Source organism: Chiroxiphia lanceolata, chromosome 3 (genome assembly GCF_009829145.1).
Source record: "Chiroxiphia lanceolata isolate bChiLan1 chromosome 3, bChiLan1.pri, whole genome shotgun sequence".
NCBI lineage: Eukaryota > Metazoa > Chordata > Aves > Passeriformes > Pipridae > Chiroxiphia > Chiroxiphia lanceolata.
Window position 1 is genome coordinate 83,469,972 of NC_045639.1, and position 21,208 is coordinate 83,491,179.

At 41.9% G+C, this 21,208-nt stretch overlaps 1 protein-coding gene across 4 annotated transcripts in view; it reads right to left on the minus strand.

Moving 5' to 3' along the window:
• Positions 1–16,972: 16,972 nt before the first annotated feature.
• SH3BGRL2 (SH3 domain binding glutamate rich protein like 2) overlaps positions 16,973–21,208 on the minus strand; it is a 38,708-nt gene continuing 34,472 nt past the window's right edge. Inside the window, exon 4 of one of the 4 annotated variants that reach the window (XM_032683652.1) lies at positions 16,973–21,118. In XM_032683652.1, coding sequence (XP_032539543.1) covers positions 21,116–21,118 — 3 coding nt within the window. In that variant the 3' untranslated portion in view covers positions 16,973–21,115. The remainder of the gene's footprint in view (positions 21,119–21,208) is intronic. The other 3 variants (XM_032683653.1, XM_032683651.1, XM_032683654.1) reach the window with 3 other exon arrangements.

Here is a 21,208-nt window from a genome sequence, read left to right on the forward strand (position 1 = left end):
TAAATAGTCTGATGAAATCCAGAAAAGAAGTGAAAACACAAACATATAAATAATATTATATACAAATCTCTATAACATTATATAAACAATGTCATAAATTATATACAGTGTTTGAAAATAGACACCAGTGTGTAGCTTTGGTCATTATAATTAGAAACAGGAAATTATTGAAATGAAGTTATTATCAGAATTCAAATGAACCAGACTCATAGATGTATAATGCTTTCTTTCCAAGGGATTTTAAGGAAGAACATCACTAAACATATCAGAACAGTGAAGTGTTTGCAAACAAAGGCCCTTTTACTATGTCAGGACTTAGGAAACCAGAATATCAGTAACAACCTCTGCAGATGGTTAAAAATAAATGAATAAATAGCACTAATCCATATGCTTCTGTTCAAACGTGAATCTTCCAGTTTTAAACTAACTCAGGGTCAGTAAAAAACAGTAATTCCCATCACACTGAATTTTTAGGGGAAATCTGTGTCCGTTCTTGATGGGGACCCCAGGTGATTGCAAGGAGTACATGCTAGCACAGCTTGGTCCAACATTTACTGCTGAAGTGCTAGAAAGAGAGGACTAGTGACCCCTGAGAAAAAGAGGTTGGAAGGGAGCAGGGATGGTGGCGGGGACAAAATATTGGAAGAGCTAGATGTCTGTTTAAGCATCAGAACTACAGCAGATGACTGTTCATGCCTACTGAGACATGCTGAACCTCCCTGGTGTGTGCGTGTACAGGTTTTCCCCAGGGGCACCTGTCAGCAGCTGTGCTCTGTAGTGGTACCTGGGCAAGCTGGCGGAGAGGGAAGAGTTGAACTTTGCTACCAGCACAAACAATTTAGTCTCTTTCTGAAGGTGAACAGGGTAAGACACAGAGATTCTTTTAAATTAGGAAGGGAGTTGTAATTACAGTAAAACTGTTAATCAGTCTTTCACAAATCTTTACCAGATCCAGCTTAAAAATAAACTCCAGCATTCCTGGGTCCCAGCATATGGAAACCTGTCCTCATTCTCCACTACCCATACATGATGGTTGTTCATTTCTGTGTAGAATGAGAAATAGAGTATGACTTCATTTCACAAGAACATTATTATTTCTTAGGAAAAACCAAGAGGCTCAGTAGGTTAAAAACAACAATCCTTCAAAACATCTTAGACTTTGTGGCTACTTCCTCACCCTCTCGAGAAGTAGCTGGCATCCAAAATCATAATTGTATAATAGACCACCTTCATGCAAAGCTGTATTAAGTCCTGCTCAAGTCAGGAGCCACTACTCTGTTCCACTATTCCCTTTCTCCAGTTCATTTTCTGCCCCCAATTCTGCCATTGTTCACTAAGGTCCACTGCAAACAGGATTGGGAAGATAAGGACCAGCAACACTCCTGCATTGTCAACAAACTGAAATGACTGGGGATGGAAAAACCGTGGAGGGGTAAAAGAGGCCTCAGCCAAAGGCATTTGGGTCGGGAATTTGTCAAACCAGCATCACAGTGAAAAGAAATGCATCTTGTAGGAAACGTTATGAGATGTCAATAAACTCCAGAAGGTCCTTCAAGAGACACAGAAGTGTGGTGGTCATCCATGCCTGGTTAGTGCAATATAGACACAGCTGATGGTCTATTCCCCTGACCTCCTACAAGTGTGAACTTCATTACTCTGTAATAATGTTTACTCCCTGTAGAAAACGATAAGAAATATAAATGCTACAATGTTTAATTTTATTTTAGTTTTTACTTTGTTTGCAGGGACAAAACCACTTCAAAGCCAGGAAAAAAAGAGTCCAAACTCAGAAATATTTCTGCAGATAAATTTTAATGCATATGAAGGAAGAAGTTCCAACCATCCTATAGTCTCTTACTTTCATCCTAGAAAAAGAACATATATATTAAGCATAAATGATAACAGTGCATGGAACCTTTAACATGGTAACATCTTGATGCTTCTGCAGGTTCTTTTAATGGAGTGAGGAGTCATCTCAAACACTCACACATAAATAACTGTCCATAATTTGGTGCCAATTTAAAACAAATGAAATGTGTAGTATACTAATAATACAAAATCATTGTAGAAAATCATGCAGAACTACTGAAAAGAACTAGAATACTCTGTTAAGATTAAATGCAAATTGTCCCTGTGGCAATACAGCACAGATGGAAAGAGAGATGGACAGTTAAAGCTCTCCAAAGCCAAATCCAGCAAGGGGCGTGAAGTGAAGGGCTCCTTCAAGTGTATCTGGGGGAGCAAACAAAAGGCAGATAAATGTGGGCTTGCTGAGGAATTGGACAGGACACCTGGTGACAGAGGACATAGGAAAAGCTAGGCTCGATGCCTTCTGTCTTTGGTCTTTACAGGTAAAACCAGCCGTCAGGAATCACAGGTCCCCAAGACCAGTGGGAAAGTCTGGAGTGAGGAAGACTTAACCTTTGTGAAGGAGAACAAGGTTAGGAAACATTTCAAGGAACTGGACACACCCAAGTCCATGGGGCCTGTTGGGACACTGGCCAACGCCATTGCAAGACCAACCCTGCCCATCTTTGGAAGGTTGTAGCAACTGGGAGAGGATCCTGAGGACTGGAAGAAAGCAAATATCAGTCCTGTTTTCAAGCATTGTAAGAGGGAGGAGTCAGGGAATTACAGGCTCATGAGACACACCTTTGTCTCTGGGAAGGTGATGGAAAAAGCCAAGGTACTTAATGCCTTCTTTGCCTTGATATTTTCCAGTAGAACCAGGCCTTAGGAATCCCTGGAATTGGATGTGGCTTCCTCCTTGAAGGGAAAAGGAAGTATAAAAGATCTAATACCACACCAAGTAAATTGTCACTAGAGCACTCACATCTGAAATATAAATAAATATTTAAATTAAGGAAATAAAAGGTGGTATAATGAATATTTTCAGTGATAACTTGAACAAGTATGAAAAAAGCATCGTATCACACTACATGTTCAAGACAGAGGCATAATTCTAATCCCCTCCAACCAGCCAGTCCCTAGAATTCACACTCATATTTATATATATATTTTTAAAAATATAAATATAATACAATGTATAGGAAACTTTGTGCTTCAAGCCATTCAATAAGGACCATGGAAAAGAAATCCCTGGCCTTTAATTTAATTTACTGTCATCAGTTCTGCTGAAAAATGTGCATTTGGGTTTTTTTCCTCCAACTGTTATTTGCCTCTTGTCAGTTTTGTGAAAGTCTCCAAGCTAACAACAGATTATCATCATCATCATCACACCCATATTTCTTCTAAATGCTCATGCAGACGAGATAGCCACACATCTCTGATGCAGTGGCAATAATTTTGAGCAGGGCTAACATGCCCCCTTTGCACAGTCTGAGACCCTCTGAAATTTGTGTGGACTGAGATGACCCCACTGAGGAAGGTCAGCAAGATCTCAGCCCCTTGCTTCCCAACCAGCTTAGCCAGTAAGCAGATTATGGATGCACTTGGAGAGTTTCTGACTGCTTAACCCAGTGAGAGCCTTTCCATGTTTTGCATTCCCAAGCTCATGTAGATGTGCAGGACTGCAGAGGCCATTGCATCCTTGACATGACAGTGCTCAGTGCTGAACCATTATCTGCCAGAACAGATGGTTAATAAGGAACAGTCCAGCATTATTAGTTTATCAGCCAGATTATAAATGATGAGCACTACTCTGTTATTTCCTAAATCCATATGTGTTTCATTGTCATTCATTGTAAAGAGGAAGAGCCAAGTTAACTACGTATCTGTCGACAAATGTTTCACCTTTACCTGCCCCTGTATTAAGAAATGCCTGTTGAACACAAAGATGTTTTTTCACAAAGAAAAGGATGTTCAAAGCCTCATAGAATACATGTTTTCTTTATTTTTAGAATAGACAATGTGAATTTTATTTTATTTAGATTTTAGAATGGGTGATAACACTATGATTTTTTCTTGTGACTGACTGCAGTTTATCTATCTAATTATGAGGCTGGAAAATGTAATGGGAAACTCCAACAGCTTGACAGATAATACCTTGGTCATTTCCAAAGTGTTCCAGCTCTGCCACCCCTCCCTCTGCCCTCCCACACCATGTGTCACTGTAGTGCAGTTCCTCCCTTCTTTGGCTACTGTCCCAAAGAAGACTTTTGGACTGATGGAGTGTCTGGTGGGTTATCCAAGGTGTTTCCTTCAGCATACTGATAGGCTTCAGATGTGCCCATCAGCTTCAGAACTGTCTATAGGTGTCCATGCTCCTGCCAGTGAATATCCCACATCCTGCTGTTCACTGAATGGTTTAATGCAGCCTTCTTATTTTATTTTTCCCCCATTTCTGCTCTCATTTTTATGACTTTTACCTCCCTTTCTCCACTCAGTCTCCTCCCAAACAAACCACCTTGTAATCCCAGTTTTACTACATCCATTTCCAAATGCCTGACAGCAGTACATACGCCATCTCAGCATTAAATGTCTTTAATGATATGGTTTCCTAGGTACACCTGCCCTTGCAAGGCTCAATTCCCCAAAAGAGCTTGAATTTCCCTTGAATTATCTGGTTCATACTGGTTCCAGCTGGCTTGTCTTATCTGCTTTCTGAGATACAACATCTTGCTTGTGTCCTGGCTCCTCTCTTCATCTCCAGGTAAGCTCAAGCACTGTCTTGTCCCATACAAAGCTTCTCCTGTAACATGTTTTTCTCACTCTGTTTTTTTGTGTTCTCAGCACATCTTACTCTTCCTTTTCTTCCCAGTAACAAGTCATTAGTCTGAATATGTCCTTGGGACACCATCCTGCTTCCTGCAGAGGACATGAACATCATCCGAATTCTCTGTAACCCACTGCTCTATAGCAATGCTTTCCTGGTGTTGAAAGGACACCCAGTCTGAGCACAGCACCAGTTTGGGCACCTCAGCAGGGGTAGGGAAGCAGGGCACGTACAACCTCCTATTGACTGAAGACTACACAGAATGTGTGTGGGGCTCGGATCTGCCTGGATCTGTCACTGCTGGAGGTGGGTTGATCTACTTCAAGTTTTAGGTTTGAACAGATGTGCACACTGCTGCTTTGTTTCAAGGAGGAAACAAATTTTCTGGATGACACAGCTTTGGTGAGAATTGACCAAACCTGGGTTTGCCTAAAAAGGGGGTTACAAAACCAAAGCATGAGCCAGCAATGTGCCCAGGTAGCCAAGAAGGCCAATGGCATCCTGGCCTGTATCAGGAACAGTGTGGCCAGAGGGACCAGGGAAGTGATTCTGCCCCTGTACTCAGCACTAGTGAGGCCACACCTCGAGTACTGTGTCCAGTTCTGGGCCCCTCAGTTCAGGAAGGATATTGAGGTGCTGGAGCAGGTCCAGAGAAGAGCAACAAGGCTGGTGAAGGGACTTGAGCACAAGTCCTACAAGGAGAGGCTGAGGGAGCTGGGGCTGTTCAGCCTGGAGAAGAGGAGGCTCAGGGGAGACCTCATCACTCTCCACAACTCCCTGAAAGGAGGTTGTAGCCAGGTGGGGCTTGATCTCTTCTCCCAGGCAACTATCAGTAAGACAAGAGGGCACAGTCTTAAGCTGTGCCAGGGGAGGTTTAGGTTGGATATTAGGAAAAAATTTTTGACAGAGAGAGTTCAGACATTGGAATGGGCTGCCCAGGAAGGTGGTGGATTCACCATCCCTGGAGGTTTTTAAGATGAGACTGGATGTGGCACTTAGTGCCATGGTCTAGTAACCTCAGTGGTGTTGGATCAAGGGTTGGACTTGATCCTGGAGGTCTTTTCCAACCCGGTCAATTCTATGATTCTGTGATTCTGTGATTTTGCCACATTATTTGACATCAGATGGGGTAAATGCAATTTTTCTTTCTAAGTGTCAGAGAAAAGTATTTTCTATTGGTAGATGTTTTCCTTGGAGGTGATAAATAATTTATTGTATTAATTTTAGTAGGAACACAAGCTTTAGGAAACCTCTATCATCCCTGCAGCTGGTCTCTTACGTTCTGAGGCACTGGCTACAAATTCAAGACAAGCAAATTTCAAGTGAACCTGAAAATAGCATATTATGATCAGGACAGATGTTGAAAGGGTAGAGGAAAACACAGAAGAAACGTGGGCTTCCTTTGATACAGAATTGCAACAATCAAACAAGGGTGGTGATCAAAACACAGATGAACAAGATTTTATTTCCATTTCTGTAATTTATAAAATACTTCATAAACAGAGCTGGCTGGTGTGAAAGAACTTACTTGCTCCATTGATTTATCTTCCTTCACAACACATAAACTGGATGAAATGCCAGTTGAGCAGAAAAGTTTGAGTAAGTATTGTCCACATAAGATTTTTTTTTCTATTATCTGATATTGATAAAGACCTGATTATGTTCTTACCTGATATCAATAAAGATCTGATTATGTTCTTACCAGATCTCTACTTCATAGAAAATGTCTTTAAAGGTTATCATTGCTCATGTCAGTGACACTGTGCCTATCCTGATCCTTCCTTTGCTGCTGCTGCTGCATCCCCAGTAGCCTTATCAAAAAGGTCCTTCTGTATTGTTTCTAGTTCAGTCATTACTGTAGTAACCAACCATGAATGACGATAGTATTTGTAGAAGTAGTTGGAAGAAGATTAATTAAAGGTCATTTGGAAAGGAAGATGGTCTCATGCTGTAAAAAAATAATATCAAGACCAAGCAACTGTAATGGCTTTGGAAGGTTTACTTTTGCTTTTAAAGCAGATGTCTGTGTTGTTATTTAATTATGAATAAACTGGAATAGCTGGATGGTATGGGAAATCTGCTGTAAAGGCAGATGTCAGCCAAACTGTTTTAGTTCATACAAAGCACTTGTAAACTCCAGAGGGTTATGGCCCCTTTTAGTTAAACTACAAAGTCTGTAACATACAGTGCTTATAGTTTATTAAATGCCATTTGTTAAAAGCAACTTATTAGGGAATGTTGAGATTGTCCCATTCCTTTACTCTCTTGTTCTTCCCTCAAGAACAATTAAAGGATGTTCTGCTCCTTTTTGATGTGTAAAATCAGGCACAACCATGTTAGGACTTTATTAGCAATAAGTATATTTTCAGTGGAAAAGAAATCCAGCCCTTTGCAAAGGGAAGCACACCCACGATGTATTTTGGGGGTTCCATATTAGCACCCAGAAGATGGGACCACTGCTGCCCAGATGGTGCCATGACTGGTGTTTTGCACGTGCTCATGCACTGCTTGGGCTCATGTTAAGACAGCGGAAGGTGAATACTGAAGTCAGTCACTGCGTGGTGAGGATCTGTGATTCCAGGGGCTATGAGGAGACACTTCTAGTAGTAGCCGACTTTACTGCCAAATATCCTTCCTTCAGTCACCTTTGTTTTTTGAAGATGTTTATTTGAAGAAGACAATAATATACATAATAATATATTTATGAACCATCTTTGAGATATAGATATGTCAGTTAAAATGAATATTTTCTGAGCTTACATTTGTTGTGATTAATGTAATGCAGATATACAGGTTTGGAGAAAATCTTAAGCACAGCTGAGCCCTTCAAAGTTCTTGTAAGACCAAATCACTTTTCATTTTTTCATTTGGCCTTTCATTTTATACTGAAATCAGGTTTTTTCAATGAAAGATAACAACTTTTAAAATTACTTCAAACAAACATTTTCTTATTTCCTCTTATCCTCAAAATCTTGTCTCACAGTGTCTATAGCAAAGTTTTGGGTGATTACTGTAGAACAAGCAGGAAGAAAATGTGTCCCTGGAGGTCTGGAAGCTGTGACAGCTGGTGCATCGAAGATGAACATAGAATAAAATATGGAGATTAGTTATCTTTTCCACAGAAGACAGGATTTGGGTTCAGACTTAAATGCCTGCATCCAAGTAGCCTTCTCTAGATGTCCATTTGCAGGAATGGGAACTTTGATTCCTTGTTCACATGAGAACATTCATTTACTTATTTTAAATGGAGCTAAGCCACATCCCAGGGTTTGCGTGTTTTCTAAACTGAAGAAAATGACACAAAGCTAAAGGATGCATTCAATTTATGGACTGTAATTAATGTCAACAGAGTGATGATGCATTTATTCAGTGATAAAGCCAACTGATGAAGTAGGGGCATCAAGAAGGTGTTTGTAGAGTTGCTATGATCTTGATGGAATCCTTAATGTTGAAGGATTGTAACCAATATTTAAACAATTGAAAATGGTGCTACTTAGGTCTAGTGGCTCCTATGACCATGGTTTGCTTTAACAGAACTTGTGCTTCAGGTGGTTTGGGTTGTAAGAAAGCACATAACTGCTTTCAAAATATACCTGTTACATCTGTTGGTCCCTTTGCCTATCTCACAGAGTAAGTTTGCAGGGGCACCATCGATGGTAAGCTTCTACTTTCTGCAAGTGCTTCTTTGAACCCAGCAACAAGGAGGCCTAACTTTACTCCACGAATTTTTGGTGAACTTGTGTCACGCTACATAATTTCAGTCTCACTGCTCAGTAACAGGTGTAGCAGAAGTAACACATTTTCACAGAGGCCTGTCTAATTGCAGCCTAATTTTCAGCCTGACAACAGCAGCACTGAAATTCCCTGAGGGGTTTTTCCTGTTTCTGTGTGCCTGTGCAAGGAGAGGCATTTCACTCTGCCTCTCCCCCAGCGGAGCAGAGCTCCTGTCGGCCTCAGCAGAACAGCTGCTTCCCTGGAAAAACCACTCCTACCTACGTACATACTGCTGTGGAACAATAGCCCTTGTAAAACTGGTTTAAAATTGTATTTTTCACTTTAAAAATGTATGTGCTAAATATTTCACTCTGCATATAATTATTAATCTGTATTTCAGCTTTTCTTTAATCTATTTCTAGACAAAATAGGGGTGAAAATAGGACTTTATATAACCCTGATGAAAGTATCTGTCAAGTAACGGGAAAGAAATAAGCACAAGAGACTTGTTAATAAAACAGTAAAACTATCTAGAGACACAGTATTACAACGAGGGAGCTTAGTGCTCTAATTAAACCATCTGCTTTTAAAATTGATTTTCTTTAGCAACCAGCTTGAGTACTGGGGTGCCCCTGCATGGCACTGAGCTGAGCCCATGGACTCGTCTCAGTCTCCTCTGGGCAAGCAGGCACTGTCCTCCACACTGGCTGTCTCAGGTGGCGCAAAATGACCCCCAAAGCCTTTGTCCTCATTCAGGAGTGCTCCAGAGAGGTGTCTCATGTGCCAGGGTAGTGGTGTCCCCTGAACTGGGGCCATTTCTGCCTCATCCATATATCTCCTTCATTAGGGTGCATGCTGAAACCGTACCTGACAGCCCCTCATTTGGGGGAATTAGGGAGGAGGAATAAAATAACCTTTCTCCATCCACTGAAGCAATTTCCTAGGTCTGAGGATAGTGGCTACTGGCTGGTTTATAGAGCAGAACAGCAAAGATTTAGGAGTTTTGTTCCAGAGTACAACTGGAAGAACTTTGCAGTCTTAAAGTTTTGTGAAGAAGTCAATCCCTGTGCCATCCAGCTCTACTGAAACACCATCAGGAGTCCACCACCCGTTTATTTTCCACACATAACATGTTTTCACTGCAGATTAACAGTTTTTCTCACTTCCTTTCTTTTTCTTCTTCTTTTTTTTTTCTTTGCCTTTTTTGGTTTTGTTTGCCTCATGCCACAGGCATGAGGACCATGCTCATTGGCAACATCTTTCTCCTGAAGACCTTTCATGAATCCAACAAAACAGAATAAGTCTCTGGAAATTTCAACCACTGGGATCCATTGCTTGCAAAGGCAAATTGGCAGAAGCCTCCGCAGAAGCAAAGTAGGCAGCAGTGGGGGTGGCTGGCTGGAGCACTGTTTAGCCAATGTGCAGAGCTGCTGGGAAGCAGTGGCACAGGCTACACATACTGCCTTACCTGACCTCTGGTAAATTCAGAGGGCAAAGCTGTAAGCATGGGAAAAGCTAATTAAATGCAGCACTCAATTAAAATCCTTCTAAAAATGTTTATTAGCTTTGTGCAAAACAGTTTACTCATCCTTATACTATTCTGCTCAGCTTCTTTATGAGGACAGAGTGTTCAGGAGTGCTGGAAAACCAAGGTGTAGGATAATTCCGTGGTCCTCGGAAAGTGCCAATTTGACATGGTCTAAGCAGAGCGATGAGGTGCTGCATGCATGTTCAGCCACCTTGAGAGGAATCATAGAACCACAGAACACCAGATTGGAAAGGACTTCAGAGATTATCTGGTCCAACATTTTTGGGCAAAAACATGGTCTAGGCAAGTTGGCCCAGCCAAATCTTCAAAGTGTCTAGTGCTGGGGAATCCAGTGCTTCCTGGGGAGGTCATTCCATTGGCTAATTGTTCTGATTGGGAAAAAAATTTCCTCTTGTGTCGTCAGAATATCCCCAGGAGTAACTTGTACCCCCCCCCCCAGCATTTTCTACGTAATTCCTTTCAAAAAGGGAGTCTCCACCTTCTTCATAGCCATCCTTCAAATACTGGAACATAGAAATAACATCTCCCCTAAGCCTTCTCCTCTCAAGGCTGAAACCCAGCTCTCTCAGCCTTTCCTCATGTAGAGTTCTTCAATCATATTTGTGGCCCTTCTCTGGACTCTCTCCAGCTTGTGCACATCTGTTTCTGCACAGCAGGAACCATAACTGAACACAGCATTCCAGGTGTGGACTGACAAGCGCTGAGTGGGATAATGGCTCCTTTATCTCTGTTAGTGCTGCCCTTGTTGAGACAGAAGAAGCAGCTCCTTTGCTTGAAGTATTACTGACCACGTCCTGGGGAAAAAGAAGCCAGTCTAGTCCAATGAGCTGCAAACAGGTAAAAATAATCTCTCTAAAGCTTCCTGGAAATGGTATGAATTGCTGTTTCAGCCTTTTCAGTTGTTTTCTGCATCTACAAAAGCTTGGTGTCGGCAGAAAGAATTGGAGAAGGTGGTCTGTCTGTAATAACTTTCATTTTCTTCCCCTTAAGCTGTGCCAGGAAGAGGAGCCTACTGTGAAAATATGTCTCTAAAATTAAAACTAATTTCTCAGGAGCCTCCCTACTTACTTTCTTTAATTTTAAAAGCTGGTTTATCTTGCATCAACAGAAGCTTGAACAACATGTTCTTTACAGGCAGGCATAAACTATTCATAACACAAACGGATGACAACAGGATTGCACAATGCTCCTGGGCACTCCTCCAACCAGAGGGACTCCATCCAGCCCCCATCCACAGCGCAGCAGGGCAGAACTCCCAACTTGAAGCAGGGCTTGTACCATACGGCATCTAGTAGCATCCCACAGACTCCTACCAGCACTCACTCGGCACAGAGTGCCAAGCAGGTGTCCATGGACCCTGGCATTAGAGCCATGGGGCTCTGCCAGTGCCTGACCTCCCTCACCTGGCTGAGTAAAGCCCATGGACTTCACAGTCACAGTGGGAGACGGCAGCTGCCGGTATGTTCCGTGTACGGAAACTTCTGTTGCTGCAAATTTGGTCAGCCTCAAATTTTATGTTGGCTGGGGAGAGGAAGACAAGAAAGCACCCGCAGAAGACAGCAGTGCTGCTGTCTCACAGACAACAAAAAATGCCATGTCCATGGGTGAAGTGGGTAAAATGCTTAAAGGTAGCAGGAGCACCAGTTTGGAAAGCCAGTGAGTGTCAGCTGTGAGCATCTCTGTGCCTGTGAGTGATACTGGGCCCAGGAAGGCTCACCATACCCTGGGTTTGGTAACTTCATATTATTTCACAATGTACATACTGTCTGTGCTGTCCTCTAGATGTCAGTGACAGACAGCATATCCCAGCTCCCCACTTCCACCCGTACCTCCTCATAGTTGGGCCAAGCTCTTCCCTCTTTTCCTTTTCCTGGCTTCATTGTCTCTGATACAGGACTGACCCTTTGTGGCAGCACCAAAGGAGATGGTCCTCCAAAGCAAGCCGATATGTAAATCTGTGACCTCATTTTTTGAAAAGGTGAATCTCTGATTTTCCCTGGGTTACCACTCCTTGGCAATACGGTTTGTCCTTTTGCTCCGTTGGATGAGGCCATCCAGATCTCCATGAAAACACGGGCATGCTTTCCCAAAGCAGGTACGTTCTCCTCGGAAGTGAGCAGAGGAGAATTACTGTAGGCCCCTGATCAGGATGGGGAATGCCATGCCAGTGTGTGCTGATGGTGTTACAGCAGGATCTCACAACAATGGACAGATAAGGAGGTGCAGGAGGAAAAAAAGTCTATTCAACAACTTCCTATGCTAATGGAGCTGCTGGTAAAATAATTTTCCATCAGAACCTTTCTCAACGAAAAATGAGGTGGGTGAAAGTATTAAAAAAAAAAAAAAGTCAATGTACTTTCTTTGGGGCTTCTATCTTTTAAGAAGAATGTAAAAAATAATTTATTTATTACATTGGCTTGTTTTCCATCTTTTTATTCTATAAGGGAAGTGGGGAAGTGGACAATGTTTCTCTAAACATCTCTAATGTAAACATCTTCAGACAGCACAGCGTGAAGCCCATATTCACTAGAGACCTCATTCTCTAACCTCACCCTCTTTTCATCCCTCCCCCTCTCATTTCCCAGGATGTCAAAAAGGTCTTCAAGAAGGTACAACCATGATTTAGTCTGCCTTTACTAATGCTCTACAGTGTTAAATGTCTAAGAGCATCATTTGTAAGGACACCATAAGAGTGATTTTTTGGGGCAAATCCAGTGATTTTGGTTTGACGTGCAAAAAAGCCAGGCAGCAGCACTAGACTGGAAGTGAACAAGAGGCAGCAGCAAGAGGAGAAGGGAGAGGGAGATCCTGAGCCCAGTGCAGCACCAGCAGGCAGCATTCAACTGCTGAAAGGTAAAAGACAGATTGTGTACAGGCTGGGGGAAAAATGGCCATTGCCCTTATCTTGCTCACTACAGCACACAAACAGGGCCATAACTGCAACAGGCCTCAGGCCCATCATGTACAGGATTTTATGCCAAAGTAACTGCTGTCTGCCAAGGAGAGTCATGTTCCTTGTTCGAATTAGTGGGGAATTAGGATCTGCCTTTACCAATATTTTTTAAAACATATGTCCACCTATTAAACAGAAATAAAATTCTAAAAGATGATTGGCTACTCATGGTCTTTTCCAGATCTGTATTTTATTCCTGCAGCTGTTATAAGTTTAAGGACCAGATCCCTGGCTATAGATTTTTCTGACACCTTTGAATTAACTGAAGGTTAACGTCTGTCATAAGAATGTTTAATTCTTGTACTTAGCAAGTCCAGTTCTTTCATCTGCCCACACAATATGCCAGGAAATATGCTAAACTGGAGCAATAACTCAGTCAGGGTTAAAATGGGAAACTGCTAAATGGCAACACTTCTGCTAAGAGACTGAAAGGAAATATCAGAATAATCTCTAATTACAAATTTTGGTAGCTGAAGTAATTTAAGTGCTCGTTCTGGACTTGCTTCATGGAGTTACTCCATGCTATTGTATAGAGGGAATCTCCTCTTTCCAGGGATCTCAGTTGGCCATAGATGCCAGTGGTGCTGACAGAGAGAGAACTGAACTCTCCACTGGCAGAAGCATAGCTAAGGCAGTAGAGGAAACCAGCTTGTATGACAGGTAATTCCTGTGAGGGAGGCTTTTTAAATGAAAGAACAAGGACAATGAAGACAAAATATAAAGTTCAGCTGAAGTTTGGAAGAAAGTTTATTTTTTTGGTATAAGAGAAGCAGGATTTAGAGACAACTTTCCAACTGGTATAGCAGAGCCAAAAAACCCCAAAACAAAACAAAACACCAAAACAAACAAAAAAAAACCCAAACAAAACACACCCACGGGAAAAAAAAAATCAACCCAGACCCAGTGTGGTGCTTTAAGCTACAACTGGGTAGTTTCATGAAACAGACTCTGTGACGACAGAAACAGCAGAGGACTTGTCTCTCTAATCCAAGAGATCTCCTCTAGGTTGACTATTTAATGCAGATTATGAAATTTGTTGCATTGAAATACCATCCCCTTTGTAGGTTTCGGCAGGTATAAGTGGGTTTGATGGATACTCACACTTTGGTCAGAGTGAGAATGTTCTTAAGGATATGAAATGCTCACTTAGGCCTTAAGTATTATAGTCCATCTGGAACAGTACTGATGGTACAGCAATTTACCTTAATGACTCAAGAGCATATTTCACAGCAATGCTGTGTAGCTGTCTTGACCTAAAAGCCCTCTCATGGCTTAAACTCAAATTTATGACACTCACAGAAGACATCTAAAAGAAGAAAAGCATATCCAATAAAACCATGAAGAAAAACAGAAGATTTAAAGCTATGAAAACATAAAGAAGAAAATGTGTTGAAGGAAAATTATACCAACGGTAGCAATGATTATCGAGGTCTCATAGTAATAAGACCCTTACTTTGGGGGTCAGCAGTGAAAGCCTTTATCAGCCATTATGGGGTGCCCCACATCAGGACAGCAGTAGGATGCCCTGACTCTGTGGGTTGCAGCACCGGTCAGGCACAGTGCCCAAAGCACTACAGACAGCTCAGCAAGCAGATTCCCTCTCTTTTGGAGATGACATATGGCCATGTCTCTGCTGCAGACAGATGATGTCAGCAGAGGACTCGGAAAGAGCCATTCCCAGCACAGACAATTATTAGGCAATAGCTGAAAGAGGACAATATGAGTATGTGGGCAAAGGAAGCTGAGGCAGAAAGAATTGGGGTCCTGTCCACATGCAGCTTTAATCAGAAAATTTACAACTAAATGATAAAAGTTTTGTATTTGAAAACATTAGTGTGTTCATATCATGCTTAAGACTGATTCAGCTTTCTTAGTTCTCACATATGAAAGTCTGGTCAGTACATCATCGATTTTTGCCTCTTCACACTTACATTCTTCCTGCCTCCCCCCATTAGGGATATAAAGCTCTGAAAGGTAAGCACGGTTTGCTGTGTGGCACGGTTCAAGGAGGTAGCACGCGGACTGGAAGAGGTATATGGTCTCTGAGATTTGAGAGGCACTGAACTAGTGCACTGTTTATTCCTGGTATGTGAAAAATACCTCCTTTCTCAAGCAGCAGGAAGCATCCCCAGGTGGTTGCAGGGCTGCTGCAGCATGTGAGGTGTTTTCTGAGAATAGCAGCATCACCACATAAGGGCTCTTGCTTACAGGGTGCCTACTGGGGCATCCTTGGGGATTGGGACAGGGTATACAGGGTCCGCCTGCTTCCCCAGACACAAAGAAAGGATTTTCTCCTCCTGTGCCTACCTACCACTGGCTTTGCATCTGAATGCCTCTAGAGCAGGGATTTTTAAGACACAAATTTTTTTACTTCTGAGTATTTCCCTGGGCTGAGGAGTCATGGCCAGAAGTATGTGCTTTCCCTGGAGAGTGAGGTTTCTCTCCTGAACTAGATGTAAGTACTGTGGACAGCTGAACTGGATAGGACAACCAAGCAGCTAGAGAGTGGCACATATTTCCCAAAGACTCTGTGTCTGAACTCCCTGTTTCCAATCTAAAATAATTTCTTTCTTGCCTTCTAAACATAATTTTTCAAGGTTCCAGCTGATCTTTTCTTTAGGGTGCTAATTCCTTAATCCTATAATTTTCTAATGTTTCCCAAATTCACCAGGGGATTCCATTACATGCAATGGTCGCCTTTAAAGAAATCAATGTATGGAGGACTTGATCCAGAATGTTTGCACCAGGCAACCTGAGGGAGGTCACTTCAGATGAGAGTGTCAAGGGACCTTCAATGACAGCTTGGTTGAAGTCTATGGAATAATGAAGGCACATCATTCAGGCACCTAAAAGGCAGATCAAGCAAATGAGCAAGTTCAGGAGGACCTTCTCACAGCCCAGACCAACAGCTCTGGGGTAGGAATGAGATGAAGACAGACTGGCAGACACACGTGTGCACATGTGCAAACACAGCAGTGACTTTCAAGCACTTTCCCACTGATGCTCCCCTGGCAGAGGGAGCAGACACAGAGCTGGGATGCATGGGAGGATGACTGTGGCAAAGCATCCTGCATCATGCAACCTTTGCCTGCTTACTGCTCTCAGCATATTCCTCAGCAGCCAGGTAAGAGGAATATGAGTGTCGTAAATTTACACACAGGCTGTGATGCTACATGATCAAAGTGACACAGACCATCACTTCCTCTCTGCAAAGCAAGAAGCCCCTGCCCACCCCTGCAGCAAAATCTGTCTGCTTCTTCCCACCATAACAGTTGAGCTACTAGAGCTCTGCTCACTTCAGAAAGGTGCAACTGGTCCTCCCTCAGCTGAGGATCCCGCTTCAGGCATTTCAGGCTTGCCTTTTCCATCCATACCTCCTGCGTTAGAGCAGGTGGTAAAGAACCTTGTTCCAAGGTGCAGGAGTCATAAATAGGCAAAGTTTTCATGGCAGTGCTCACACTAGATAGCAGAAAAGTTTTAGACAGGAACAATAAGGTATTAAAAAATACATACTAGACAGAGAATCAAGAGAAGACTGTAATGACGCAAACCTGTACATTTAGTTAGACTCTTACCTGGCAAAACATATTTAATTACCTTCTATGGATTAACAAAGTGGATAGGCAAACCAGGAACTCACATTTCTTTCAGACAATAAAAAGCAGTGAAGATTTTAGCTCTACCTAGGAGTTAAACTTCAGTGTGCAGAAACTTCCTGGCCCCAATGTCCAAGTCGCCCCAAAGGATGTGTCCTTTATTTCTGTGGTATTTATCAGCTAACACAAGCACAAAAACTGGAAGATAATAAATCATTCCTTTTTTTCTTCTTTACTACTATTTACCTGGGGAGACCCTAGCACAGCAGGCATTCTGCACATTGCAATTCCCATGGAGGCACCAGGGTCCAAAGCCTCTTACAGGATCAGGTCCACCCCTTCCAGGTTAAAAGTTCTGCAGTGCTTCCATCTGGAGAAGCTGCCCAAACCAAAGCACTCTGATTGTCACCAGAGTGAGCTGCAGCAAGAATAGAGAGTCATATTTTTTCATAGTTTCCTTTGGCACATACAACACAGAGCATGTCTTTTTTGAATTACAACTTTTTATTAGATGAACACAGTTTAATACATAATGTGTACATGGCCTAGGATGCAACGTGCTCCCTCCCCTACCGAGTTACAGAACACTGACGCCGTGAAGGTGAACACCAGCTCTGCATTTGTGCCTCACAGGGATGTTACAGATGGCTGGGAGTGGAAGCTTTGCACACATGTAGGTCTACACAAGACAGGATGACGCACATTAGGAAGACGTGAAGTAGGAAAAGAGGAGTAAGCTGGATCTGCCCTGGCTGGAGGACTGCTCTCAACAAACTGTTCTCCATTTTCCCTCCAAATTCTTTAGGGAACGAGAGGGTGAAGGATAGGCCATGATGCAGTGGAAGTCCTGTGGAAAGCAGTGCTATGTGGTTTCACACATGGCACTGCCAGCCAAAGGCCCCTGCGAGAACCCCTGGTCACGGTGCCGTCACAAGCCGTGCGCCATTCTGCACCACATCTGCCACTCCTGCTCTCTGTGCAGGGTGTACACACAGGGCTCCATCCTCCCGCCACTGTTTGTGCCAAGATCTGGTGAAATCAGTGAGTCACTGAAGACTAATGGGATTTGGCACTTTCCTGATGATCACCCCATTCTTGCACTCCTGTGAAGTGCCACAAGGCACGGCCTAAAATTTCAGGGTCCTACATCTGAACCATGGTACTGCCCCAAATAATGGCCTGATGGGGGGAAAAGGGCAGGGAGGGACAACCAGAAAATGCAGTGAGAGCTTGGCAGCTACTCTTCACTTCAGTCACAACACTTGTGCTGCTCAACACTTGAATCAGATACTTATTGTAAACTAAGTGTAAACATGGATTTATGGGCTTTACTGCAGATCCACTTCCCTTAGAAGGTTTGATTCTACACAGTCAACAAATAGGAAAAGAGAAAAAAGAAAATCACCTAAGAAAAATCAGAAGTTCAGAAGACTCATCAAAAACTGTTTCAGTCTTACAAAGCATGTGCCTTTTGACTCAGGCCTTGAAACTAATTTACTGTATTATTAAAAAAATGGCAATATAGAAACTACCCCTTTCTCAGTTCAAAGTTTAAGCACATCTAGGAAGACCCTACAGAAACAGTCCTCTTTCTGGCAAGGCACTATCCAGTAGTGTGTGGCACAAACAAAAACACCTCTGTCAAAGCCACTGATACAGTGAATGTGCACGTGCACGTCAGCCCACACAGCAGCTTCAGCTAGGTACAAAGATCTACAGTTTAATTCACACTGTTCTCCCTTTTAAAAAGTGGAGTAGTTAGAATTATTAACTAGAAATTTGGACCATTTGGTTCTCAAGCATACCTTTATATGCAAAAATTTTGAAGAGAACTAAGAATTTATTATTTCTTTCAATAACTGTCTCTAGTTTCCCCAGACCTTTTCAGTTACCTGATAGCTACATTTCATTATTACAAAACTGGTTTAAAAAATTCCAGATCATCTTGTGTAACAAACTAGAACTCTACTTAGTTTAACTACAAAAATAAGGCTGTCGCACAACAGACCAAATTCACATTCAAATAACACCTCTTTTTTATATATATATATATATATATATATTTCTTTTTTTTTTAAGCTAGCCATTTATAATTCAAAAGCACATATTCTAAGGGACTTACACTGCCAATCCATACAAGCAAGCAGAATATCTTCAGAGCTAGTGTTGTCCTCCACACAGATTATGCCCACATGTGTGCTCTGAAATAAGCTAGGTTTACTTAACAGCTGTAACAAGACTAACTCTCCACTAAATGAGAGCCTTCTATTCTACATTTATCAAAATTCAAGAGGAGTTTTGCAAAACTAATTTCATCCCTGGAGGAATCAGTGTGGTTTTGCCTTTCACATCAGTAAGCCTGGGATTTTGCCCAGGATTACTCATGTGTATATATTTACACACTTAGGTAAATTTTTCAAACCTGGGACTTCAGGCAGTTCTAGAAGTTTACAACGTATCAAGTACATGATAAATCCAGGATGGCTTTTCTGTAATCAACTGCGCAATTATGTAAATTTATATCTGTATTCATTTACAAAGTTAAATATTTAACTTCCTTCTAGGAATAGTTCCTTCTCCTGTTAACCTGGTGAAGTTAACAATGTCATATTCCCTTCCTATAGTGAGATTCAAGTCTCATGAAAATATGGGATTGGTTACAAGAATGTCACAGTACCTAAACACAGACAACAATTCTTAAAAACATACAATCAGGATTCCCGTAGAAAAGGTGCCGTGGCTAAGATTTTGACCAGTAAATATAACCATGGACTTCAAATCTGTGTGTGCTCTTGCTCCATCTAGCCCTGTAACTGAACTGAGGAGCCAGGTTTGTTCAGTCTGGTACAAAGAAGGCTTAGAGGTCATCTAATGGTAGACTACAACTATCTTGAGGGCAGTTGCAAGAAGAATGGTGCCAATCTCTTTCTGAGTCCCAGAAAACTCAGCAAAGGCAACAGCCACAAATTACATGGCACAAGTTACCTACAGAGTTATGAGATTTCATCTTTGGATATTTTTAATGCTCTGCTAGACAAACCTATATCTGATCCAAGCCAGTGTTGTCGTTAGCCCTGATTTTGACAGTGCTGGGCCAGATGACCTCCAACTGTTGTCCCTTCCAACTAACATGTCTTGTATGCCACGTTTACTGATGTTAACAGAACATTCGATTTGTTGCACAAGATAGTGTGACACTTTTTACAAGTTTGGCTTCCTTCAAGCCACACAGTCTGAGTGGTACTGTGATTGCAAAGAAGCTTTTCCACATAATGGTTGTCTTTCATTACCCAAAGACTGTGATGGCACTACCCTGTCATTATGAAATCACTTGAGTAAAAGACACATTACAGCATAACTGTTATTTTCATAGCCAAACTTGATTCAAGATGCATAATGCAATTTGACTTCTCTCTAGAATGCATTTTGTAATGTATATTACAACGGGCCTAAGTTCTGCTATACGCATCAATGCAGTCTCCCTAGAATAGTCTCCACTTACTTTATTTGGCTCCTTCTTCCTCAGCTGAGCTGCCATTATGGCCTTATCCAGCAAAGCACACACCCAGCTTTTTCACTGTCTTTGAGGCACCACCACATGACCACATCTGGGGATATAACCAGGACAACAGCTAGGCAAGTTAGGCGTGCTCTTGGACCATAGTAGTGTTAACCACTCATGGGACTGAGCCCTGACTCTCAAAGTATCCCCCTGACTTTCACGTGGCTTGTGGTGGAGCTGTGTGTTATGGGAGGTAAACTGAAGGTTTTGGCAAAATTTCAAGACAGTCCAACTACAGAGCTCCAACTGTGGGTGTTAAGACTTTCCTCATTTAAGAGATAACTTCATATTACCATTAGCTATGAGACCCCTTTAGTTCTTCTGAACTCCCCGGTATTTCCACCAAGTGTTTTCCTGCATGTTTCACCTGCTTTTGGAAGAGGAAACATCAAAATATTTCACTTTGGCACCTCCCTCATGAAAGGAATTGGTTTTAAACAGTCAGTTGTAATGTGCATCATTAGACAAATCAAGTTTTCATGAACAATATTAGCAGCCCATGTCTCTTAAAATAACCATGATCTAGAATAAATATCAAGATAAATAAATGTAGAGCAAAAATACAGCAGTTATTGACTTAGACTGAGATCTCAAGATTTATGTTTTTTATCTTCTGGATCATAGCCAGCACAGATAGCCTAATAACCACGAGCACTTTAACTATCATGATGAGCTAATTTGGGAAGACTTAAAAACAGTAAGAAGTCTGACTACATAAGTATGTCCATGAATGATATAAGCCCTACACTTCCACTCCTTGCACTCAAACATACATGTCTGTTAGAATATCAGGGCCAGTTGCAAGAGCAAGCCAAAGACAAAAGTGAAACATCAACAGTGAGTATTATTAAAAACGAAGATGAGTAGCCTGGCCTGTTTCATATGTGTGTCATTAGCTCCACACTATTGGAGAGCACCATCTCATGGCAAGCAGACTACTACTAATGATGCATGTTTGCTCTATCACAGTGATCCATTAGGGAAGCTGTTATGTGCTGAAGAACGGGTCATTCATTCAGAAATGTGCTTGTTGGGACTTCACATCGGCTTTCTAGGGTTCTGATGCCTACTGAAAAGACAAAAACAAAATATTGATTATTACTAATATAATATTAATGTTTTGAATACATTCTCATCTCCTGTGCCTGTGCCCTTTGCA